Source organism: Polypterus senegalus, unplaced genomic scaffold (assembly GCF_016835505.1).
Source record: "Polypterus senegalus isolate Bchr_013 unplaced genomic scaffold, ASM1683550v1 scaffold_2812, whole genome shotgun sequence".
Taxonomy (NCBI): domain Eukaryota; kingdom Metazoa; phylum Chordata; class Cladistia; order Polypteriformes; family Polypteridae; genus Polypterus; species Polypterus senegalus.
The window spans coordinates 1-21,422 of NW_024378451.1; the positions used below are offsets into that span (position 1 = coordinate 1).

Sequence of the window (21,422 nt, forward strand, 5' to 3'; positions counted from 1 at the left end):
CCAGCTGCTGAACTTTGGCAAGTTGTGTCTGTTTCTGGAATGCTCTCCCTTTCACACTCCCATTTTTTTAACATTCTGGTCGTCTGACAGCTGGTGGGCCTGCAGTGATGTGTTTTTTTTTTTCCACAGGTGAGACCCCTTTTTTACTTGAGCTTGTCGGACGTGATGTTGGGGGTCAGCTGGCTGATTGGAGTCCTACTCTACCAGGAACAGCAGACCGGGAAGTTCAACGTCGCCTGCTATAATATGCAGCCAGCAGGAGAGGTGAGATGTTTGGTCTCAATGAGGAGCTGGATGGGCCACCATTATCTCATGATTTTAGTGTAAAAAAAGAGGGGCACATAATGGTCGTTTGGTAGAAGGTTGGAAATTCCTCAAAAAATGACAATGGCAGATTAAGGACACATTGGGAAAAAAGACTCGTCAGAAATCGTCAGCGGGTGGAGTGGAGACCACGGCCATGTTCAGCTGGCCTCACTTCTCCTTGTCCCGCCTCGTTGAGTTGTCTCATTTTGCGTGTAAATGAGGCCAGCAGGGACTGTCACTTGTGTCCTTTCGGAGGCTGACACGAACGCGGCCTGACACAGGAATGCTGTTGTTGTTTTTCCCTTCTTCAGGTTGACTTATTGCTCAAATTCTCTTGGCGTTTACTCCACCTGTAATTACCTTTCTGAGTGACACGACTACATCACTTTGGCGTGTTCAGCGCTCCGGGTAATCTGAAGTGACATAGATCCTTTTTTTTTTTTTAATTATTTTAAGCTTTCTGTTGCTTTCAGGTGTCCATTTTGTTTAAATGGGGTGATGTGCGCTCATGGGGAGGGGAGCCACGCGACCTGTGCAGTTTTTCATTGTGCCCACAGACGGCTGTGTGTGTGTCTGCATGCGTTCGAGGTCACAGGTCAGTTATTCAACGATAGGTGACATTAATGGACTGATCCCCAAAATCGTGGGTGCGATTTCATTAGCCTGTCATGAGGTGGCGCCACGCGCACCGCTTGCACTTTCAAAACCCACGTGAGACAGACCACCGACCACATCTCGGGACCCGCTCCCGCATTTCAAGTGTCAGCCCGGCTCGAAAACAATAGCGGCCATGACGGGCAGTGACACGGAAACATCGGGATTGTCGTCGCCTGACGCGCTTTGTCATCCTGCCCGTTTCTATTTGTTTATTTGCCATTCTTAATTAGGGGGACATTGTGCTGATTGATGATCGCTGGCCGCTCCTGTCCCGTTGTGTTTCCGTCGTCAGATGGAGTGCTGATGCTGATAATTAAAATCTCCTAACGCTGGTGACAGAATGAATCCCCCCAGCCTGCACCCTACTGTGCCCCCGATTCCCAGCTCTAATTGCTCTTGTCCTCATTCAGATGGACTCTCAGTGTAGAGTTTACTGTTTCCAGACGTTTTTGACGCCCGTGTTCTCAAGTCCTGTTTCAAGACATGTGGAGACGTCCAGCCCCCCTAAAAGACGATTTGTGTGTTCACATTTAGGACCCTCTGCCATCCCACGTTGCCATTTTCTGACGGGTAAATCAAACGAACAGCAGGCTCCTCCATTCTACTCACCTCGATGGCTGAAAAATAACATCAAGTCGAGACGTATTGTGGAACATTCTTATTTTGGTGCGACATTTACCCCCTTAACACATTTCCACCTGTGTCCCCGTGTTCTCCTTGTTGCATTTTAATGGGGCAATTGGGATCCACCGGACTAGTTCTTAGTAAGATGAAAAATTGAGTCCCCTTTTAATCTTCATTTACTTAAATTGAAAAGGCTCGACTCTTCCTTCACAGCTCAGACCTCCCAGCAGTGTGGTGTCGCAAGAGGTGACAACATCCGAAGGGGCTGCACCCACTTGACTGCCTTATTATTTTCTTGTGCAGTGTTTCGTGCTGAAATCAAGAAGGGGGACCCCAGCGCAGCCCCGACTTGATGAAAGTCTGAAAGTGTCCGTGCGCCGTTAGCAGTGCGAGTTACTGCATTAAATAATCGACTGTCCGAGGGCTGAAATCACCAGGGAGGAACTCGATGAAAAAATCGGGGGTCCGCGCATTATTAACAACGCAAATTACACGATACATTAAGTGATCGACTGTGCGCCGGCCATTAAAGGTGCGAATTACAGCACCACAGTAAGCAATCGAGTGGCCGCGCGCCTTTAACTGTTCGAATTAGACAATCGACTGTGCTAGGGCTGTAGTGCCCCTCGCCCAATGGGAATTACACGATACGTGTAAACGATCAAGTGTCTGCCGATCATAAATGGTGGGAATTACTGCACAGCACTAAACAATCGACTGAGCGAGAGCTGAAATCTCCAAAGAGGAACTCCGTGAAACAAGCGTTATTAACAAGCGACATTAAATGTCCAGATTATTGTGCTACAATAAGCGATCGAGTATCCGAGCGACATTAACGCATTTGACAATGGAGAGTGTCTGTGGGTCATTAACAATGTGAAGTACTGCACTACATTAAATGATCGACTGTCCGCAGACTGAAATCACCAGGAAGGAACTCGACGAACACATCGAGTGGCCGTGTATTATCAACAGTGGGAATTATAGCACTGCATTAAAAGGTGGTGAGGTGTTGTCACCTGCTGCACTCGGGTCCCAATTCCGGTGATTCGTCCTGGGCAGGGATGTGCGGTCAGAGGAGTCATTATGAAAAGTAAAAAAGTAAAACTAATAATGTTAATATAAAATATATTTGTCCACTGGTCTGCGCAATAAATTTGTTTTTTGTTTGATTCCAATAATTTTGATAATTTTTATAGTCAAAATTGCTGAATTTGCGCATTTCCTGATCAAATACAGGGGTTAAATGCAAGGTGCAGCAGCGACGAGCCTCACCTCAGACTGCGCTCTCCTCACACACTGACAGGGTTGATGCCTGCGATTGGCGCGTGCCTGTTGCAGTCTCTCTGTATGTTGCCAATATAAAGTTTGCAGTCACTTTGTTATACACCCTGTCTTTCCAGTCTAGCTAATATCTTTAATGTGTGTGTGTGTGTGACATATTTAGTCTTGCTGATCGGACGTACAACCGCCGTGAAAAGGCACACGGTGAGTGAGGCAGACAGTCCCGTGGCGACCTAAAGGGGGCGCATGTGAGCCCAACAGGTACTCGTCGCTGCTGTTCTTCTGCGTAGAGGCGCCAATAAGTTGGGAGAAGTGCACTGCAGCGGGTCGTTTATTTTTATTTTTTGTTCTACCTACGATTTTTAAAAGTAAAGGAAAATAAGGACTTTTACAAAAACGTGACGGAGATTTTCGCAGAGAAGGATAATAACAAATAAAGGTAAAGACCATAAACGGTTTTCAATTTTATATAAAAAAAATGGGATCAGACTACGAAAAAAAAAAAAAAAACAATCCAATATTTAAAAACTAAATTCTGACCTTAAATAAAATATTGTTTTGTGTTTCTTGTTATCCTTTTGTTGAACAGTCTGTATTCAGGTTGATTAAAGCATTCGAATTAAAAACGTTTAAAAACAACTAAATATTTCAGTTAAGGTCAAAATTGAAATTGTTTTTTTTTTGTACACCTCTCTGTACTGTCATTTGTATTAAATGAGTAGGAATTGTGGAATTGCAGCGACAAATTTAGAACGCATGGATGGTGAGGAGCAAATGCGCTCTGTCCGCTCTCTCTGTCTCTCGTTCTTTCGTAGCCACATACGCGCCTTACCTGTGTGTGTGTAAAGAATGCGATCTGAAACATAACCAGCAGCCAACCGAATAGTAAATAAGCGACTCTTTGGGGTTCATATATTTGTAAATCTGACTCCGAAGGCCCTGACCCTCACCGCACGTCACTGGTCCTGTGGTGGGTGTGTCACCGCGTTGTCCGCGCATGCTCCCAGCCTTAGTCTGGTTTCAAACAATCCGAGTGTCCACGCGCCGTTAACAGTGGGAATCGCTGCACTGCGCATGAAATGGCTGAGTGTCCCTGTGGTTTATTGTTTAAAATATGATCAACTCTCTGTAAATGAGCTGCTCTGTTCATCAAGTCTCCCAGCAGGGTCTGTGTGGGGGTCTTAATCTGAACTCTGGTTACCGCCTTGCAGGGTGTCACCAGCCCTAATGACTCTGTCAGTCGCTCTCCTCAGGACTTTCTTCAGTGCTGCTATGTCTTTTTTTTGTAATCTGGAGACCTAAACTGTGCACAGGACTCCAGATGAGGCCTCACCAGTGTGCTGTAAAGCTTCAGCCTGACCTCCTTGGACTTCGACCCTACACATCAAGGCGCTATATAACCTGACATCCACGTCCTTGATTCCTTCTGGGTGGAGGTTGCCATGAGTCCACTACGACTTCCAGCTCCTTCTCCTAAGGTGCAGCTTTAGACCCCTCATTGTGTACTCAACTCTGTTTTCACTCCACTATGCCCCAACTCCATGTTTCTTGCACCACAAATCTGCCCAAGCCGGTATGCAGTTCAAATCCTCCTAAAACAGCTCAGCTGAATTCCCAGTGGTCTCTCCCTCCTTCCATCTAGGGTTGTGGGCGACTCCCTGCTAATGCCTATGATCTTGGAATGGGATGTCCAACAAGTTCATGTAGGTGGTCAGGTGTCCAGCAACGGAGTATCTCTGATCTTGTCTTTGGATATCCTCCATGCAGCGTGCGGGCTTTGTAACAGGTCACCAGCCACGCTTTAGGAAAAACTGATATAAATCACAGACAAGATGGCATTTTGGCACTTGGTCCTCTAATTAGGTACACTGCTTAGGACCCCCAGAGATGTGAAACTGCACTGCATGTGAGGTCAGTCCACTGACTGATTACGATGGAGAAATATGGACTTGTTGTACCTAAAATTCATCTTGGGCTGGTGTTTGTTAATAATGGTGGGATGCAAATCGAAGTTCATTTCCCACCATTGACTCTGCGTGCATCACTGCAGTGTATCAACTGTGCCAGCTGGGCATCCTGTCAAATGTGATGTCACTGACACCATCCTCTATGCCAAGTGCTTCGTCCTTGTCACCGCTGTGGCATGCATGTCCGGTCCCCTAGCACACATTTTGGGGGTGTGGTGGGCACATATTGGTTTTTAGTTTCTCTTTGTGTGGCTCCAGCTGCTGGCAGCGATCTCGCAGACGTGGCCGACTTTCTCCTCGCCCCGTGGTGCTGACCGTCTTACGTAACCGCCTGTTGGAATTCTCGCCAGCACTCCCTGACTCCAGGCAGAGCTGTTCAGAGGTGGTCCTCAGAAGTGGCCTTTTCTCAGCCGGCGCCGATTTCTTATGTGCCTCAATAATTACTGTCACTTTCCAGCTCCTTGCCTGTGCTCGGCTCACGTGTCACCTTCTCGGTCACTGCTTTGCACTGTCACTGTCAGGCCTTCTTCCTCCATTTATTTTTAAGCACATTTGTTTGTGATGTCAGGGCGTTTCCTCAGTTCGGCTCCTTCCTGCTTCTTTTAATTTATTTATTTTTTTTTTTAAAGTCCTAACAACCTGCCCACCCTGCACGTCTGTAGACGTGCCAACTGTCTTGTGAAAGTAACTGTTCTGCGACTGGTGACGGTAGACTTGAACTTGAACTCAAATGATCGTCCTTAAAGAAAAAGCAAAAGCAAAGTCACAGGCACGACAGTTCATATTTTACATTCGCACATACAAAGAGGGCAGCACAGTGGCGCAGCACCCAGTAAGGAGACCTGGGCTCATGCCACCTTTGTAGACTCTGCCATGTTCTCTCCGTATCTGTGTGGGGGTCCTCCCATAGTCCAAAGACATGCAGGTTTAAGGAGCTGGCAATGCTAAATTGGCACATGTGATGGACTGGCATGCTTACCAGAGTTTGTTCCTGCCTTGTACCCCCTGAGCTGGCTGCAATAGACGCCAGCACCCCAAACACCGGGACCCTGAATTGGATTAAGTGGGATAGAAAATAACATGGCACACAAAGAGACGCACACAAGGGCCACAAATCCAGCCAAGGTTTTTTATTTGTGACACTTCAGGGTTGGCAGACATGCCCCTTGGCTTTTTAGGACGTCACTCTTGGATTGTGACATTGGATGGTGGCAGCAGCAGCCGCTCACATGGAGATCCAGTCAAGGCCAAAGATACCTGCTGCTGCTGCTACTGCCACCTCCAGGGTGACCTCCTAAGGAACCAAGGAGGACCTCTGCCAACCCTGATGTGTCACAAAAAGAAGATGGCTGAGCACCTTAGACCCCAGAAATTCATAATTTCTAGGCTATTTTTTTGGACCCTGTTTTTTCCAGATAATTGCACCCTTAGAGTAAAGAATAAACCAATAGGTGTCAAAAAGCACTTGAAGTTGTAGATGCCACCTCAACCAACCCCAGAGGACCTCCTAATGGTATACAAGGGGTCAAAACATAGAAGAAAATGGGGTTCAATAATGTACGTATATGGGATGTCATTTTATGCTGTTTCGAGACGGCTGATCATGAAGATGATGATATTTTTGATTCCTTACCGGTGGTCCTAGCCCTCCAAGAGCCACTCCCAGAAAGTTCAACAGGACCAATTCATTTTAGACTATTTCAGAGTTGCTGATCACAAATATGGGGGTATTTTTGATGTTTGACACTTTACTAGCCCTCTATAGACCCCCATCAGGGGGTGACAAGTGACACATTTCAAACCTGAGCACATGGGGTATCATTTTAGACAATATTAATGTTGCTATTCATGAATATGAGGTTATTTTTGATGTTTGACCTTCTACTAGCCTTCTGTGGACCTCGATTAGAAGGTGACAAATGACATGTTTCAAACATAAGTATGTGGGGGTATCATTTTAGACTATAATAAGGTTGCTGAAAATGAATTTGAGGTTTTTGTTTGATGTTTGACCTTTTACTACCCCTCTATGGACCCCCATCAGAGGGTGATAAGTGGCACCTTTCAAACCTAAGCATGTGGGGTATCGTTGCAGACTATATTAAGGTTGCTGATCATGAATATGAGGTTCATTTTGATGTTTGACTAGCCCAGATGGTGACAAGTGACACATTTCTATTATAGTCAAAAATATTTTGACTTGAAACATTTCAAGTACAGCACCCCTTTTCATATTTCAAATATTATTGTTTATTATGTACTTTTACCTCACAACGTAAATCATGACTTGTTTTAGGAACAGCCCGAATTACGGCGGTGTACCCCCATGTCCAACATTTTGCTTGTCATTGTGGGTAATCAGACTAGGGTATTGTATTCTGAGGCCCCCGTGTGTGGCTCATGCTGCCCGGCTGTGCCCCTGGCTGGCACTGTGTTAGCTACGGTTGCTTGTTTACAGGGCATATTTGCTGAGGTAAGTCATCAAGTCACTGGACTGGTTTCAAGGTATGAATTCTTGCAGGGGTTTGCTGTGTGGTGATTGGTTAGCTCGCTACCTGCGGAGCGTCACATGAGCGACTGAAACAACAAGAGTGCGCCGATCAAACTTCAGACTCCAACTGCTTTGTGAGCAGCAGGTGAGTTACAGGATGGCATTACATAATGGCTGCTGTAGGCGTGTCGGGCCACAAATCACCTCACAGAGCCCCTGCTGGGGATGTTCACGTGCCTCCGGGCATGAGGGGCCTCTGATCAGCAATCTGTACTGTAAAACAAGCAGGGTGGCTTTGTCTGTGCACGTGACATAGGCCTGAACTTGAACTTGACGTTGTCTTTGCCGGTGGGGTGGCGTATGCCCCGTCATTTCTGCCTTTCTTTTAATAGCTCCTAATTTTTGTAATAGCAGTTGACCTCTGAGCAGGTGGAGTGTAACGAGTCATTCGCAAATCGTGCTTCTGGGGTCTCCATGTTCCCCCACTGTCTGTGTGTGTGTTCCTCCAGGTGTTCTCCTTCTTCTCCCACCTCCTAAAAATACGAAAACGAAGGACACTGAGCTGTCACCGTGTGCATCTGGCTTTGTGTGTGACTGGGGACGGCCAGCCGACTAATCCCCTCTCCATCTTTACTTCCTGCCTTGGGCCCGATGCACCCGCGATCGACTCAGGACGTCCAGCACGCTTAATTTGTGTTACGTCTGAATGAGGCGCAGCTGTGACAGAGCAAATCAATACGAATTGAGAGGCACAGACTCACGCCATAGCAGAGGAGGGCACCGGGAGATACAACCTTTCTTAGGAATCCTTATGTGTTTTTAATAGCAAAATAAATAATAAGGAGTTCACTTACTGTATCTGTGGTGCACCTGTGAGAAAAGTCACAGAAATAAAGTTCTGTCTGTCTGTTATATAGCGCCTTTCACTGTCTATCTATCCATCTATCTATCTATCTATCTATCTATCTATCTATCTATCTATTATATAGCGCCTTTCAATCTATCTATCTATCTATCTATCTATCTATCTATCTATCTATCTATTATATAGCGCCTTTCAATCTATCTATCTATCTATCTATATTAGTAGTGCCTTCACATATCTATCTATCTATCTATCTATATCTATCTATCTATCTATCAATTAATTATATAGCGCCTTTCAATCTATCTATTATATAGCGCCTTTCACATCTATCTATCTATCTATCTATCTATTATATCTTTATCTATCTATCTATCTATCTATCTATCTGTGTATTGTACGCACTCTTTCATGTACACAGTCTCTGTCTGTCTGTCTTATATAGTGCCTTTCTATCTGTCTGTGACCAAAACCAAATTGTCAAACAGACCTGGTGTTGTACGTTTGCTGTAATGCGTATACAGAAGTTCACGTCAGTGCTCTTTCGCATGGAGGATACAGTATATACAGTATATATATATATATATATTTGTATTTTTTTTGTTCTTTTTCTGCATTCGATCAACACTCTCAGATGACTCAGTGACCTCATTCAGGGCGCACTTCCAGTCCCCCGTCTTTAGCTGCGTGGTGACAATGGCAGTCAGGCTGACTGTGCCCGTGAACATTAACTGTGACTTTGTTGAAATGGAGGTGAAGGAATTCAGCAGACTCCACCAGGGTTTCACTGTGAGACGTAAATGTCGAAATTGAATTTTTCTCACCCGCGCACCGCAACAGCAGTAATGTGCACAGTCCTATAAAAGCCCACTTATTGGCTCAAGCGTCTTTGCCCAGGTGCTGTTACCATTGTAGATGTGGACCCCCTTTTCTTTTGTTATGTCGTGTCGTGTTTTTGTTTTTCAGATTTTTTACATCGCTTCGTTCCTCTACACGGTCAACTACACTGTGGTCCTTTATCAGAATTTAAAGGAGAAATGCAACAGGAATACAAGCAGCTTCTCCCCCAAGGTGAGTCCAGAGGTACAATTAATGAAGTGACCTTCACCTGGTGGTGTCACTCGGCCTCTCGTTTCTGGGTCATTGCCGAGGGCGGGTGACACTAATAAATGTTCTGCCTTTTGAGTTGATGTCACCTCACGGTGCGACTGTCACTGTCACTGTTACCTCAGCTGCCTGTCCTAATGGTGCTCTTTAAATTTTGTTACAGATCACCGACTGCGCCAATCAGTGGAGCAAAGCTGCGATAATTCTGTCGAGGTAAGGAACTCGAAATGCACAGTGGATTGAGGACACTAGCGGGCCCTTCTGTCTTTACAGTGTCACCTCGTTAAACTTCTGTAAGTCAACACAAGTCACACGTCACAGAGGCCATCAGCTGCTGCAGCTTCACATGTCTTGGCTGTGAGGAGGCTTTGCATGTTCAGGTGTGCGGTGGGTTTATAAAAGCACATCACGTCTGAACCATCAGTCTGAACACCTCTCTGTCTTGTCCTGCATTGCACCCCCACTGTCAGTCAGTCAGCAGTCATCATCATCCAACCCGCTATATCCTAACACAGGGTCACGGGAGCCAATTCGAGCCAGCACAGGGCATAAGGCAGGAAACAAACCCCGGGCAGGGCGCCAGCTCACCGCAGGGCACACACACACCAAGCACACACTCGGGACAAGTTAGGATCGCCAATGCACCTAACCTGCATGTCTTTGGACTGTGGGAGGAAACCCACGCAGACACAGGGAGAACGTGCAAACTCCACACAGGGAGGACCCGGGAAGCGAACCCGGGTCTCCTTAGTGCAAGGCAGCAGCGCTACCCACTGCGCCACCGTGCCACCCTGGACCCACACTGCTGCCCCACATTTGAAATAACAAACTCAAATGGCATCTGTCACCCTGCCCTTCCCAAGTCTCGTGAAATACCAGCAGGAACATCTCGGCACCCCGTCAGATCCACTTCAGACATCTCCACCTTAATAAAAGGATATGCGTCTGTCCACCTGTGTGTCTCTCTTTGTGATGCACCATCTGTTGGAATGAAATGTGTAGTAATAAAAGGCAAAGCCTTTCATTCCAGCAGATGGTGCAAACCTTAACACTGCCTTTACGAATTCCATACCAAATGGCTTATAAAACAGGCTTATATTGCAGTCATCCATCTTTAGCAACATCTTGTCAATGGCATTCCAGGATGGCTGTGCCCACGTCATTGTCATGTGTCATTTCAACAGATGGTGCATCACAAGCATTAACACTGTCTTTACAGATCCCATACTGAAACAGCATATAGAATAGACATGTGCACTGCATTTGTCATTCCAACAGATGGCCACAAGCTTTTATAGTAATAAATGCATTGAATTTGTTACTCCAACAAACAAGTCAAGTCAGGTTGGCGAGCCTGCACTGGCATAGCGTGTTGCTGCACCCACTACTCAATGAAACAACTTGGGATCCCGGTTTGCAACCCCCCAGACAGACACGCAGTCCAGTCCCACCTTCCAGAAATGACCCTCTATCTGCCGCAGCCAGGTGTTATGTGGGCGACCCCTTGGCCTGGTCCAGCCACTCGGGTCCCCAACAATGGAGATCTTATGAGCCAGATCACCCTCAGGGAAACGCGCCACATGGCCGTAGTAAGAGTAGGAGGACTTGGGTAGCACAGAGAGTGCAATGGTGGGGGGTGAAGAAAAAAGGGTGATGGGCAGGGATGATCTCAGGGAAAAGCCGATCAGGGCAGAGAGCAGCTGGAGGTAGAGGAAGATGGAAGGCCAACATTATGCTGAAGGTTTGGGAACTGCACCTTCTACTCTTATTTCTGTTCCTGTGTGTGTGTGTGTGTGAAATATGTTAATCAGTATACCATGTGACCACAGGTGGGTGGGGTCTGTCTCAATCAAAGGTTATGTAACATGGTGGTCTCCCCTTTATGATCGTTCTTGATTTGTCCCAAGAGGTCATTTTGGGAAGTTAGTCATGGATGGAATCGTCTTCTTCATGTTTTACGTGTCGTCTTTTTGGTGTTCCATATTTGAACTAATGTTCCTTCCTCATTTTATCTCCACAGTCTAATCCCCGTGGTCCTCATGACTCCCGTGTTTGCAGTGGGAAATGCAGCGGAGTGCTACCAGAACTTCTCCGAGCCGTACAAGTATGCTCCTTTCCTCAATTTCCTCTCTGTGTGTGTGTGTGTCTGCGTGACTTCTGTTCAATTTGATCGTCGCGTACACAACATCGACATTTTATTTCCCGCTCGTCTCCGGTGGTCCACAGTCAGTAATACCAGCGACAGACAAAGAAGGCCTTGAACACGACACGGGGTGCAGGTAAACATATGGTAGGCATTGGGGTGGATGGCCTGGCCCTAGTAACGCAGGGAACGACGGGGTAACAAAATGGCGGCGACTGAGGACCTAAAATGGCGTCCCTGACAAAACACTAAGTCGGAATTGTTACAAAATATTACCAAATATCACAAGGGACCGAATCCTTGACCGTAAAGACCTCCAGTCATGGCAGACCTAAGCTCATTGAAGTCTAATAGGCACTCTGGAAATCTGCCCCTCAGTCACGTCGCAAGATGAAAGCAGAAGTGACATGTGTGGCATGTGGGTGACAGCTTCCATTAAAGAGGGCGCGCCGGCCCCCCGGGACCCAGGCACCCCCCGCAGTCAGATTGTCAAGAGGAGTTAGGCCAGAGATGGCGACCTTTTTTGAGAGACGTCAGGAGAACACAAACCACACTGAATCAAAGACCGATCCACAATTAGGTGGTCCCCATCAGAGACTCACCGTATTCCAGTGGTCCGGGTACTGTGCAGGACGGCCGAGGTGTGGAGTGAAGCTGATTGCTTTTCAGACGGAGGAGTCCTCCATAGTCCTTGGTGGTCCTGAGCTGAGCAGCCAGCAAGTTCCGAGTCTGCCGGGCATCTCAAGAGTTTGGCGAGATGTTTGCATATCAGTGGATTTCATGCCAAGACTGTTGACCCCTTTCTGCGGACTGAAGAGTGGTCTACCTTCTGTCCCTGAAGTCTCTAAGTGCTGCCCTCATGTGTGATTGTCTATCTTGGCACAGATGTGTCAAGAGAGAGAGAGATCTTTTTCTCTTGGTGCCACCTCATTGTTGATGATCAGGTCTTTGGCGCCTGAGACGGTCCTGTTGTCAGAAATGTAATGATGTAGCTGTGTCTGTCCGCAGAGTTACAGCTGGGCACAGTGCCCTGTGGGTTGTCTGTGTCGAGGGTCAGTGTGCCAGTTACCAGCTAAGAGGTCCAACATGTGGCAAGGAGCCTGTAGTCTCCACACCAGTCCTGGCAAAGCAGTCTTATTAAGGTGGTGAAGCTTTGGACATGGCATGGACCAGCTGGGAGAATTGGCCACCTAGGACAATTTTCTCAACAGTTTTGAATGTCACAACCTGCTTTTTCTCATGTGTCTAAGAAACCCACCAGAGGGAGCCCCTTTGGTTAATCAAAGACAATCGTAAAAAAGCGGAGATTTGAGATGTTGGAGCTTTGGGGTGGTCTACACGGCCCACCCTGACCGACTGCCATCATAAAGAATAGCACCACGCGACCGATTGGTTGAGAAACCCCAATCATGAATGTGTCACAGTGACACTTTAGGGGTATGGGGGTCCGTCTACTTTTGTTTTTTATTAATGTTTTGAAGCTGATGGTTCCTTAATTCCTCTCCAGGATGCATTAGTGATGTCCATGTCTTCTGAAAGTATAGGTGTGTGGGTTTGGGACCAGATTTCGAAATTAGTGTGCATCGAGGAATCGTGTTGTCCAAACGTTGAATTATTTTACCGTCTTGGTTGTGTTTATGGGTGTGGTGACGGAGGATGTGAAGGTGGCGAGTGTTAAGACGCAGAGGACGGGGAGATGATCCGCTGTGGTGACCTCTAACAGGAGCAGCTGAAAGAAGAAGGAAGATTGTGCTTTTCATGGACGCTGGCATTTTGTTGGGCAGTTGTTGCCGCGTTCCCAGGTCATCAATCCTGAAAGTGTGTGGCTGGTGTGAAAGAATTGTATATGCCGCTTTGAATGCCAGGGTGCCAGCTGAGTATCCCCAGCTCAAAATAAAACCAGGCACAGCGGCACCAGCAAAAATGACGGCGTTTTAAGCCCAGCGAGCTCTAGCTTTAGGGAGGCTTGAACAACACGAGGGAGGTTCCTCCACATCGGGTTTGGGGTCCAACATCACGCGTTGTTCTGCAGGGGCTTTCTAGGATGTGGGGCCAAGGCAGTCACTTCACAGGAGAGACAGGAGTGCCACACCTCTCTCGTCATGGAATGGGATCTACCAGCAGAGCCAAGAAGATGATCCACCGGGCGGCCACGTATACCCCTGGTGACATGACGGCGTTGTGTGTGTGAAGATCATGGCAGGCGCTGCCTGTTCATCCAAGTTTACGAGCCGATCGGGCGTGTCATCCTATACTGTAGGTGCTTCTCCTGGTACTTTAGTGCACGTTGAGATTTTCTGATGTAATACGGCAAAACGTACAGAAAGGAAAAAAAGGTTTGGGGACCCTCTCTGTATATTGTGAAGTAAGGGGCAGCCATAGAAGATCGATACGGGCCTGTAAAGTGCCAGCACAAGACCCAAAGAACAATAACAATGACTTCATGGGTGGTCCTTATTCGGCAGGCGGCAGCAAGGAGGACGGGATGGTGGTGAGGTCATCAGACATGGAAGTGAGGTCATCAGGGACGGGAGTGTTTGGAGAGAATGAGTTTGTCTTCTGTAGGTCTGTAGGCATTGATACTCATCTCCAACCCTTTTCTCCTGTCTGACCACCCTGAGTCGGACCCTTTGGCTGACCCCTAAGCACATGTGTGTGACCCTGACTTTGTTCGTTTTTGAGCCTTACTTGCTCCCTGGTCCTCGTTTATTCGTCTGGTCCTAAATGATTTCCTACCTTCCTCGTTTTTGGTAGCAGAGCCAGCTGGTAGGTTCGATGTTTTTGTTTTCCATCTGGTTGTGCACGACGTGTAGCCCACTCCCCTTAACGTCAGTGTGGCCGGTGGTCTCTCGCGTTGTGAACGGTGCACCAGGCAGGTTAGTGTTGAGAGCTGGTGGTTTTCTTTGACTTGCAGGTATGTGGTGGAGTTCCCCTCATGTTCTCAAGGCCGAAACCCAACCTGGAAAAACCAGTGACTGCGAGTCGTTGGCTCCTGTTTTTTCAAGGTGTGACCGCAGCACTCGCCGTGACGTTGTTAAGTTTTTATTACTCAAGCAATGGAAGGCAAGAGCAGATAGTGAGCGGCCCTGATACCGACAGTCACACAAGGACAGGGAGGTGCTGCTGGAAATCCTTGGGCGGTGCCACCGATGAAAAGCGGGTCCACTTCTTGTTTTTGTCCCACTGAGCCGATTCTCCTACTGCTCGCCATTTACTTGAAGATCATGGCGGGGGCCCCCTGACATCACTTAAGGTTGACTGTAAAGCTGAAGTTTGCTAAATGAGAGAGTTCATGTTTCATGTCACAGTAATTCACTTTTTCATGGCACAAATCTCATGTCGGCCCAATTTATGAGGGTAGGACATTATGGCTGTCAAAGTCTGATGTGTTGTCTCTCGTTCCTCTAGATGTCTCCTGATGCACAGGTCGCTGCTGGACCCTGCCGCAGATTTTGGCGATGTCCCCTCACACATCTGTCCCGGGCTTCTCTACTACAGGATTGCAATTTTCCTGCTGGCCTTCTTTGCCACCTTCATAGGAATTCTGGTAAGAACCTCGAGCGTCTGAATTTTGCTGTCGCCAAAACTAATGTACCTCCCACCAAAAAACAAGGACATCTGGCTTCAAGGTAGACCAAGGAGTGGCACTGTGCTCATTTCACAAGTCGACGACAAATCCTGGCCAATGGGGGGCCGATTACACGGGTCAGTTTCAAGTTAATTCTGAGACAAATGGGGGGTCTTCTTTTTTCACAGAGAACTCTGAACAAATTTGTTCAGGTCTGTAGATTGATAGACAGATAGAAAAGAAAGGATTTATATGGGGGATAGATACTGAAAGGTGCTATATAATAAATAGATACTGAAAGGCGCTATATAGTAAATAGATACTGAAAGGCGCTATATAATAAACAGATACTGAAAGGCGCTATATAATAAATAGATACTGAAAGGCGCTATATAGTAAATAGATACTGAAAGGCGCTATAACAAAATGTAAGGCACTATATAGTAAATACAGCGAGGCACTATATAATAGATAGAACTTTATTTGTCTCTTGGGGGGAATTTATTTTTTCCAAAGAAAGTAGACAAACGGTTACACACACACACACACACACACATTAGAATGACAATAAAGAATGACAGTTACAAAGAAAGAGAAGGTGGGACCTGGAGAGCCGCCACCCCTCAGCCTGTGCCCGTTGCTCTGCCTGTTGCTCTGCCCGTCTTCCTTACACTTGGACTTCGCACCTTTGGACTTTTTCAAACTTCCCCGTTTCTGTTTGTGTTTTTCTCTTAATTGCCTTCCTAAGTGGACTAAAAGTCAGCGCTGCCAAAAGTCCCCAGAGAGGTGTGACAGGCAGACAATGGCTGTAAAGCGGTCTCGTGTCACTCGGCCCGCCTCTGATGACGCTCTCATTATGGCTGACAGGCCTTGTGATTTTCTTTTTTTATGTTTGTATTCACATCAGCAAGTGGCAGCACACCGGCCCCCCGGCCCCCCCGGCACCATATGGCCAAGTAATGAATTTGCGCTCGTCGCATTCCTGCGTGCTCTTCAGGTCGGGCCGACTTTAGATACACAGACACGTGTTATTAACCCGAGGGCACCGTGGTGAGCATCCATGTGGATTCCAGATGAAGAGGCCACTAAAGCCGTTATGAGGTTCTTCTCAGGCTCAACTCGTGATCTGTGAGCACCCGGACCACCTTCCCATTTGTTGGATGGTGGGGTTTCAGCCATTTGACCAATAGGGAATGGGCCGGGTGTTGCATTGTGAGAAGACACGACTTGCCCAGAGCACATGGTGTCCAGTTACAGTCGAGTCTCTTCATCTTCCTGCAGGTCATGCTGGTCAAGGCTCGGACCCTCTACAAGAAAACCGTCCACCTCAGCGGGTATCTGGGAGACCAGCAGTGGGCCAACATCAGCGTCATTGAACGGCGGGTCATCCTCTACCCTAGTGTCTTCCTCTGCTGCTGGGGTCCAGGTAGGTCAAAGGAGGTCCTGTGACAGACGTACTGCATAGAAATTAGCCACTAGGGGCACATCTGTGGGCCATAAATGGTGCCCACTTGTTGTTTTCGCATGTTGATGGTGGTGGTGGGTGGGGGGGTGCCCCCCTCAGTGTCCAGAGCCATGTGCACTTCAGAAACACAAACGGCACAATATGTAATGTGCGGCCACTACAGATGTAATGAGGCCATGTGAGAGCAATGAGACCCTCGATGGCTGCTTCACTACCCAGTAGGACCCCCACTTGGGCCTCCATAAGGTGCTGAGAACATTCCTTAGGGTGATGGAATCCCACCGTTCCTGTACTTGTATTGGCCACGTGTACGACTGGACCCTCGCCACGTGGCCCCTCTGTTGGACTGGGACCTGGGGACGGCACGGGCCACGCCATCGTCAGAGCTGTGTCATGGGAGAGCTGGAGGGCATTGCAGCAAACAGTGGGCACCGAGTAGGAAGAGTCCCTGGGGAGACATCGATGTGAACAGACAGACAAACACACACAGACAGAGAGACGGAGACACACACACACAACACTGACACTCCACTGGAGTTAATGGAAGTCGCGGTCACGTCTGTGGGACCATCCTGAGTTTAGTGACATTGAAAAGTGAAAGAGCAGACTGTGGGCGTAGAAGGACAGTCAGCACCCTGTGGCATTCAGAAGGGTGTTCTTAAGGGACCAAGTGTGCCAAGAAAAGACCACCCACCTCCCGCCCGAACCCCTGCCACCAAACACAGACCTGATCCGTGGAGTTGTGGAGGTTTGTCCCACCAGCTGTAGTCTCACTGACAGCACAGCAGAGGAGCTCAGGGTGGTCTTCTGCCGCTGTGGCCCCTCTGCTGTCCTACATGTCATGTCTCGCTCTTCTTCTCTGCTCTTCGCTCGTTTCTCTCCACACAACTCGTTCAGTTTAGTGGGGGCATTCGAGAGCTCAGGGACATGCAGGGGCTCGGTGACCTTCACAAGGTGACCTCACATCCTTGGGATTTCAAGCCCAGGACCCCCGTGCCCACCACCGCACTGTCACCTTTGCTCCGAGCCGCCTGCTGTCCGCTGTGTGGTGCTCATTTTTTGATTTCTTTTTTATTTCTCTTTCTCCACAGCAATCCTTCTGCTGGTCCTGAAGCTGATCAAACCCGACGGGCCCGAGAAGGTCTATGCTGGCCTGTACATCATTCAGGTAGTGACCGGCGTGGGGAGTGGGGGTGGGGGTGGTCCGCTTAAACATGAGGACGAGGGGCACAAGAGGGGCTTTGAGACTCCCCTGCTGTGGTTTGTTTAGTAGACAAATACAAAGGTGTGCCAGGCGTGCAGGAGAACACGGGCAGAGCTCCTCGGTGGTGCCCTTAGGTGGGCCAGTTTGAGTTTCAAAGTCACAGAAATGAAAGGAGACGTTCAGGCTGAGGGGCTGGAGAGGGCAGTATAGGGGGAGAGAGAGAGAGGAAAGGCGCTATATGATAGAGAGGACAATAGAGAGACACAGATAGGACAATAGAGACAGAGAAAAGGCGCTATAAACCGAGAGACACACAGATAGGTAAGGCACTGCATAATAACAGAGCAATAGATAGGAGAGTAGAAATGAAGGGCGCTATAAAATATACAGTTAGAATGGTAACAGACTGACAGCCAGCCCAACAGGTGAATACCAGTCGCTATACAGAATACAGAGAACTGAAAGGCGCTATATAAAGTAGAGGTAAATGGCTGTATATGATGGGTGAATAAAACTGACTACATCACAGTCATACAAGTGAAAGGCGCTATATACCAGAAAGACAGACACACAGGTGAATACAAGGCAATGTATAACACAGACGAGGAATGAGAAGCCCACTATAGCAGTGCGTGACGAATATGACAGGCGCTATATGACCCTCGCTGGCTCAGAACGCAAATCAAAGTGCAGCCCGCCGCATGGGTCTGAGTTTCAGTGTTGCCCCCCTGGAGTTGTGACTGAACGGGGTGAGGGTGGGCCTGATGGATTAGCAGTCTGCCCGGTGACCGATGGCACTCCAAGCTGACGATTGTCACTGTTGCCCCTGACGGCCCCTCTTTCCTGCCACTGACTCATTCAACAGGTTGGCCACTATGGACTGTTGGAACATCCCCAGCCGCTTGTCATGCACGTTGAAGGTGACAAGTGTCATCAGAAAGGGGAGCCTATTGGGGCCTTTTTTGTGGCGCCCACCCATTTGTTTAAAGCTCTTCACCATCTCCTTCTCCTGCAGCCCACCTTATCAATGCTCATTTCCAGGGGGCTCCTCCTCCTCTGTCTTTACCCCTCCATTGCTGACGGATTGGAGAATTTCTGGAGTTGCATTTAAGACCCTCAGAGACCCCCCCCCAAGTTGGTGTCTCTCCAAACACAAAGACTGGCCAGTGTAGAAGGCACATGAGAAAGGAAAGGTCACATTGTACCCTTGGTGCCAGCTGTGCCCAAGTGGTGCCATCCTCTCTTTGTAGGCCAGCTGCAGGTCACCTGTAATCAGGCATCACACTTTTGGTGGGGGACCAGCCTGTCCAGGTTTTGCATGTGGACCGGAGTGCCACCTTGTCCTCGTAGGCTGACTGCAGGTCACAGATAGTGGTGGTCCACACTGCCCAGGGGGGTCTCCCTTCTCGATCGCCATCTTCTGGAGGTGGCAGCCAACAAGCCCGCTCTGTACCTCTGGTAGATGGCATTGCCGTGTTTTGTTGTTTCTGTGGGGTGCAGACGGCGAGACCACCAAGCTGATGGTGCCGCTCCCTCTTTTGCAGGCCCTGACGTCCGCCTCCCAGGGGCTGCTGAACTGCTTTGTGTACGGCTGGACTCAGCACTTGCTGCGCTTCATGAAGAAGGCGGCCTGCAGGGACGTGGACACGCAGACCCCTTTGCTACGCTGCCAGAAGAAGTCGTATGCCACCCTCAACTTCCCGAAATTCAGCACTTCAAGCAAACCTGAGGTGCCCACTCATGATGGCGCTTGCTGAGGGTTTCAGATACGGTTTTTGGACAGGCTGGCACGGACTCCTAAAGGCTGGTAGCTTTTTGAGTTGTGGGGTGGAGCATTGCCATTTGTGAACTGTGTGCCATGTGACTCTAGGCGGGGGTGGAGCCTCAGGTGGGCACCATGCCAGAGTCAGGCTGTCAAGGAAGTGGAAGGATCTGGAAGGAGAACGGACTGTGCCTGGCGTGACATGCTGATGGGGCTTCACCTTCACATGTGGGGGACTTGAGCGAGGGGCACTGTAAAACATCATTGAATGGTGCCCAGATGCCAACCCTCAAGGGTCCGGTGATGTTGGCCTGCACTTCTCCTATTTGAGTCCGTGATCACCTGTGCCCACCATACCCACCCCAGACTGAAACTGGCACAGCAAACCCTCCTGAAAGACCACCATTGAGGGTCATGTGAGCAGGTGGCAGGTAGGCAGACCCTGTGTTGTGTTGTGTTGTACTGTTGGCATGGTGCTGTCTGCCATCTTTGTGGGCATAGAGGGAAGGTGAAAGGCTGACATGACTGTCAAAAGGCAGTGCCAACGTCTAACTTGCTGCATTTTTATTAAATTATCTTTTGTTTTTTTGTATTTTTTTATTATTTCTTTTGTGTTTTCTCGCTAACTGAGGCGCTGCTAGTGCTAAATAAGCAAACAAAGGCTTGGGCCAGGCAGACCATCGCCAAGGTACTGGGAAGACAAATAAAGGCAGGAAAAGCATGGGCACAAACCGCAGGCCTGCTCAGAGTCCAGACAGAACATTCCGTGGTCAAATCGACTGGCACACGTTTCATCAGGAAGGGTCACAACGGCCTGTCTCAGTACAAGTGGGAGTAATGAGAGTGTGGGCCAGGACACTGGAAAGCGGACCCTCTGAGTGTGGGTGGTCCCTTCCTTGTGCTGCCTTGAATGCTGTGCTCAGCCCCACAGGGTTTGATGTTCTGCCTGATGGGCAAATGTTGGCTCCCTGTGCCCAGTTTCAGCCGGGCGACTTGTTTGATATGTCCACTGGCGCTGGCCTCACCTTGTGTCCTATGTGATGTGTGCCTGCTAGCTTTATGTCACCTTGGCACCTTCTGTACCCATGTAGGAGGGGAGGTGGGCCAACCTGTCACATGCCCCACTCCTGTGATGAGGTGGCACTACCATGATACCCTGCCACTTCCTGTATTCAGGGGTTCCTTACTCTGGTCAGTACTTTGGTTGGCCAGAAACATGAAGAGTGACCACCTATTGCATTAGGGGGCAAGGTGTTTATACCAGGGGTAAGGACCTCCATTTCTGACCGCCCTGGGCTGCCGTTTGCATCCGTGTGTCAGGATGGCACAAGCTACCTATGCATCAGCAGTTTGGGGTCCTTCTCTTCTGTGCACAAGTCTTACTCCCCTATGCTGACTGTACCCCCAGCAGGTGCCAGGGCAGGTGCCCCATCTCGACACATCCTCTTCCTCTTCCTCCAGCAGAGCCCACATTGTGGCTTTGTACCCTGGGACCCCCTCAGCCCTCCTCCTTGATTCCAGATGTGGGTATTGAGGGGTCCGAACCGCCGCCTCGTGACTGGGCACCTTGACCCTCCTCTGCTTGCTTTTGCTGTCATCTGTCCTTGTGGTGGACTACGGAGGACACCTCCTAAAAGTCCCCCCCACCCGTCAAGCAAAAACCCCCCAGGGGTCTTCCCTCCCTCCCTCCCTCCCTCCTTTATGAGTTTCCACACCAAATTTCCTTTCACCGCCGAGGATTTCCGTCCAAGCCTTCCGCGGTCTGACGGGCGGCCAGCATTCCGAGGAGAAGCAGCGCGGCGCCTTTGACGATGGCCGCCTCTTTTGTTTTGTTTCTTGTTTGTAAATCCTGGCCGAGCCTGCGGTTTGTGAGCTGCCGTGACTCTGCCGACTCTGCCCTGCAAATCAGAACCAGTCGAGCCCGGGGGGCTTTAGCAGACGTGCTGGCAATTCGCCCACTGGGCCGGCTGACTGCGAGC

General features: G+C 48.8%; 1 protein-coding gene across 1 annotated transcript; it reads left to right on the forward strand.

Moving 5' to 3' along the window:
• Positions 1-16: 16 nt before the first annotated feature.
• tmem116 (transmembrane protein 116) lies at positions 17-20,035 on the forward strand. Its single transcript, XM_039742534.1, has 8 exons — positions 17-264; positions 9,161-9,265; positions 9,465-9,514; positions 11,322-11,405; positions 14,853-14,991; positions 16,294-16,438; positions 17,569-17,645; positions 19,226-20,035. Exons 1-8 carry the CDS (start codon positions 166-168, stop codon positions 19,436-19,438), a joined length of 912 nt encoding a protein of 303 aa, XP_039598468.1. The 5' UTR covers positions 17-165; the 3' UTR covers positions 19,439-20,035.
• The last annotated feature ends 1,387 nt before the right edge of the window (positions 20,036-21,422 follow it).

Excerpts from the sequence above, each read along its gene's own strand:
- tmem116 (XM_039742534.1), top strand. The coding sequence starts at position 166 with ATGTTGGGGGTCAGCTGGCTGATTGGAGTCCTACTCTACCAGGAACAG. Across the intron at positions 9,266-9,464 it reads CAAGCAGCTTCTCCCCCAAG|ATCACCGACTGCGCCAATCA; the intron begins GTGAGTCCAGAG and ends ATTTTGTTACAG. Across the intron at positions 16,439-17,568 it reads CCTCTGCTGCTGGGGTCCAG|CAATCCTTCTGCTGGTCCTG; the intron begins GTAGGTCAAAGG and ends CTTTCTCCACAG.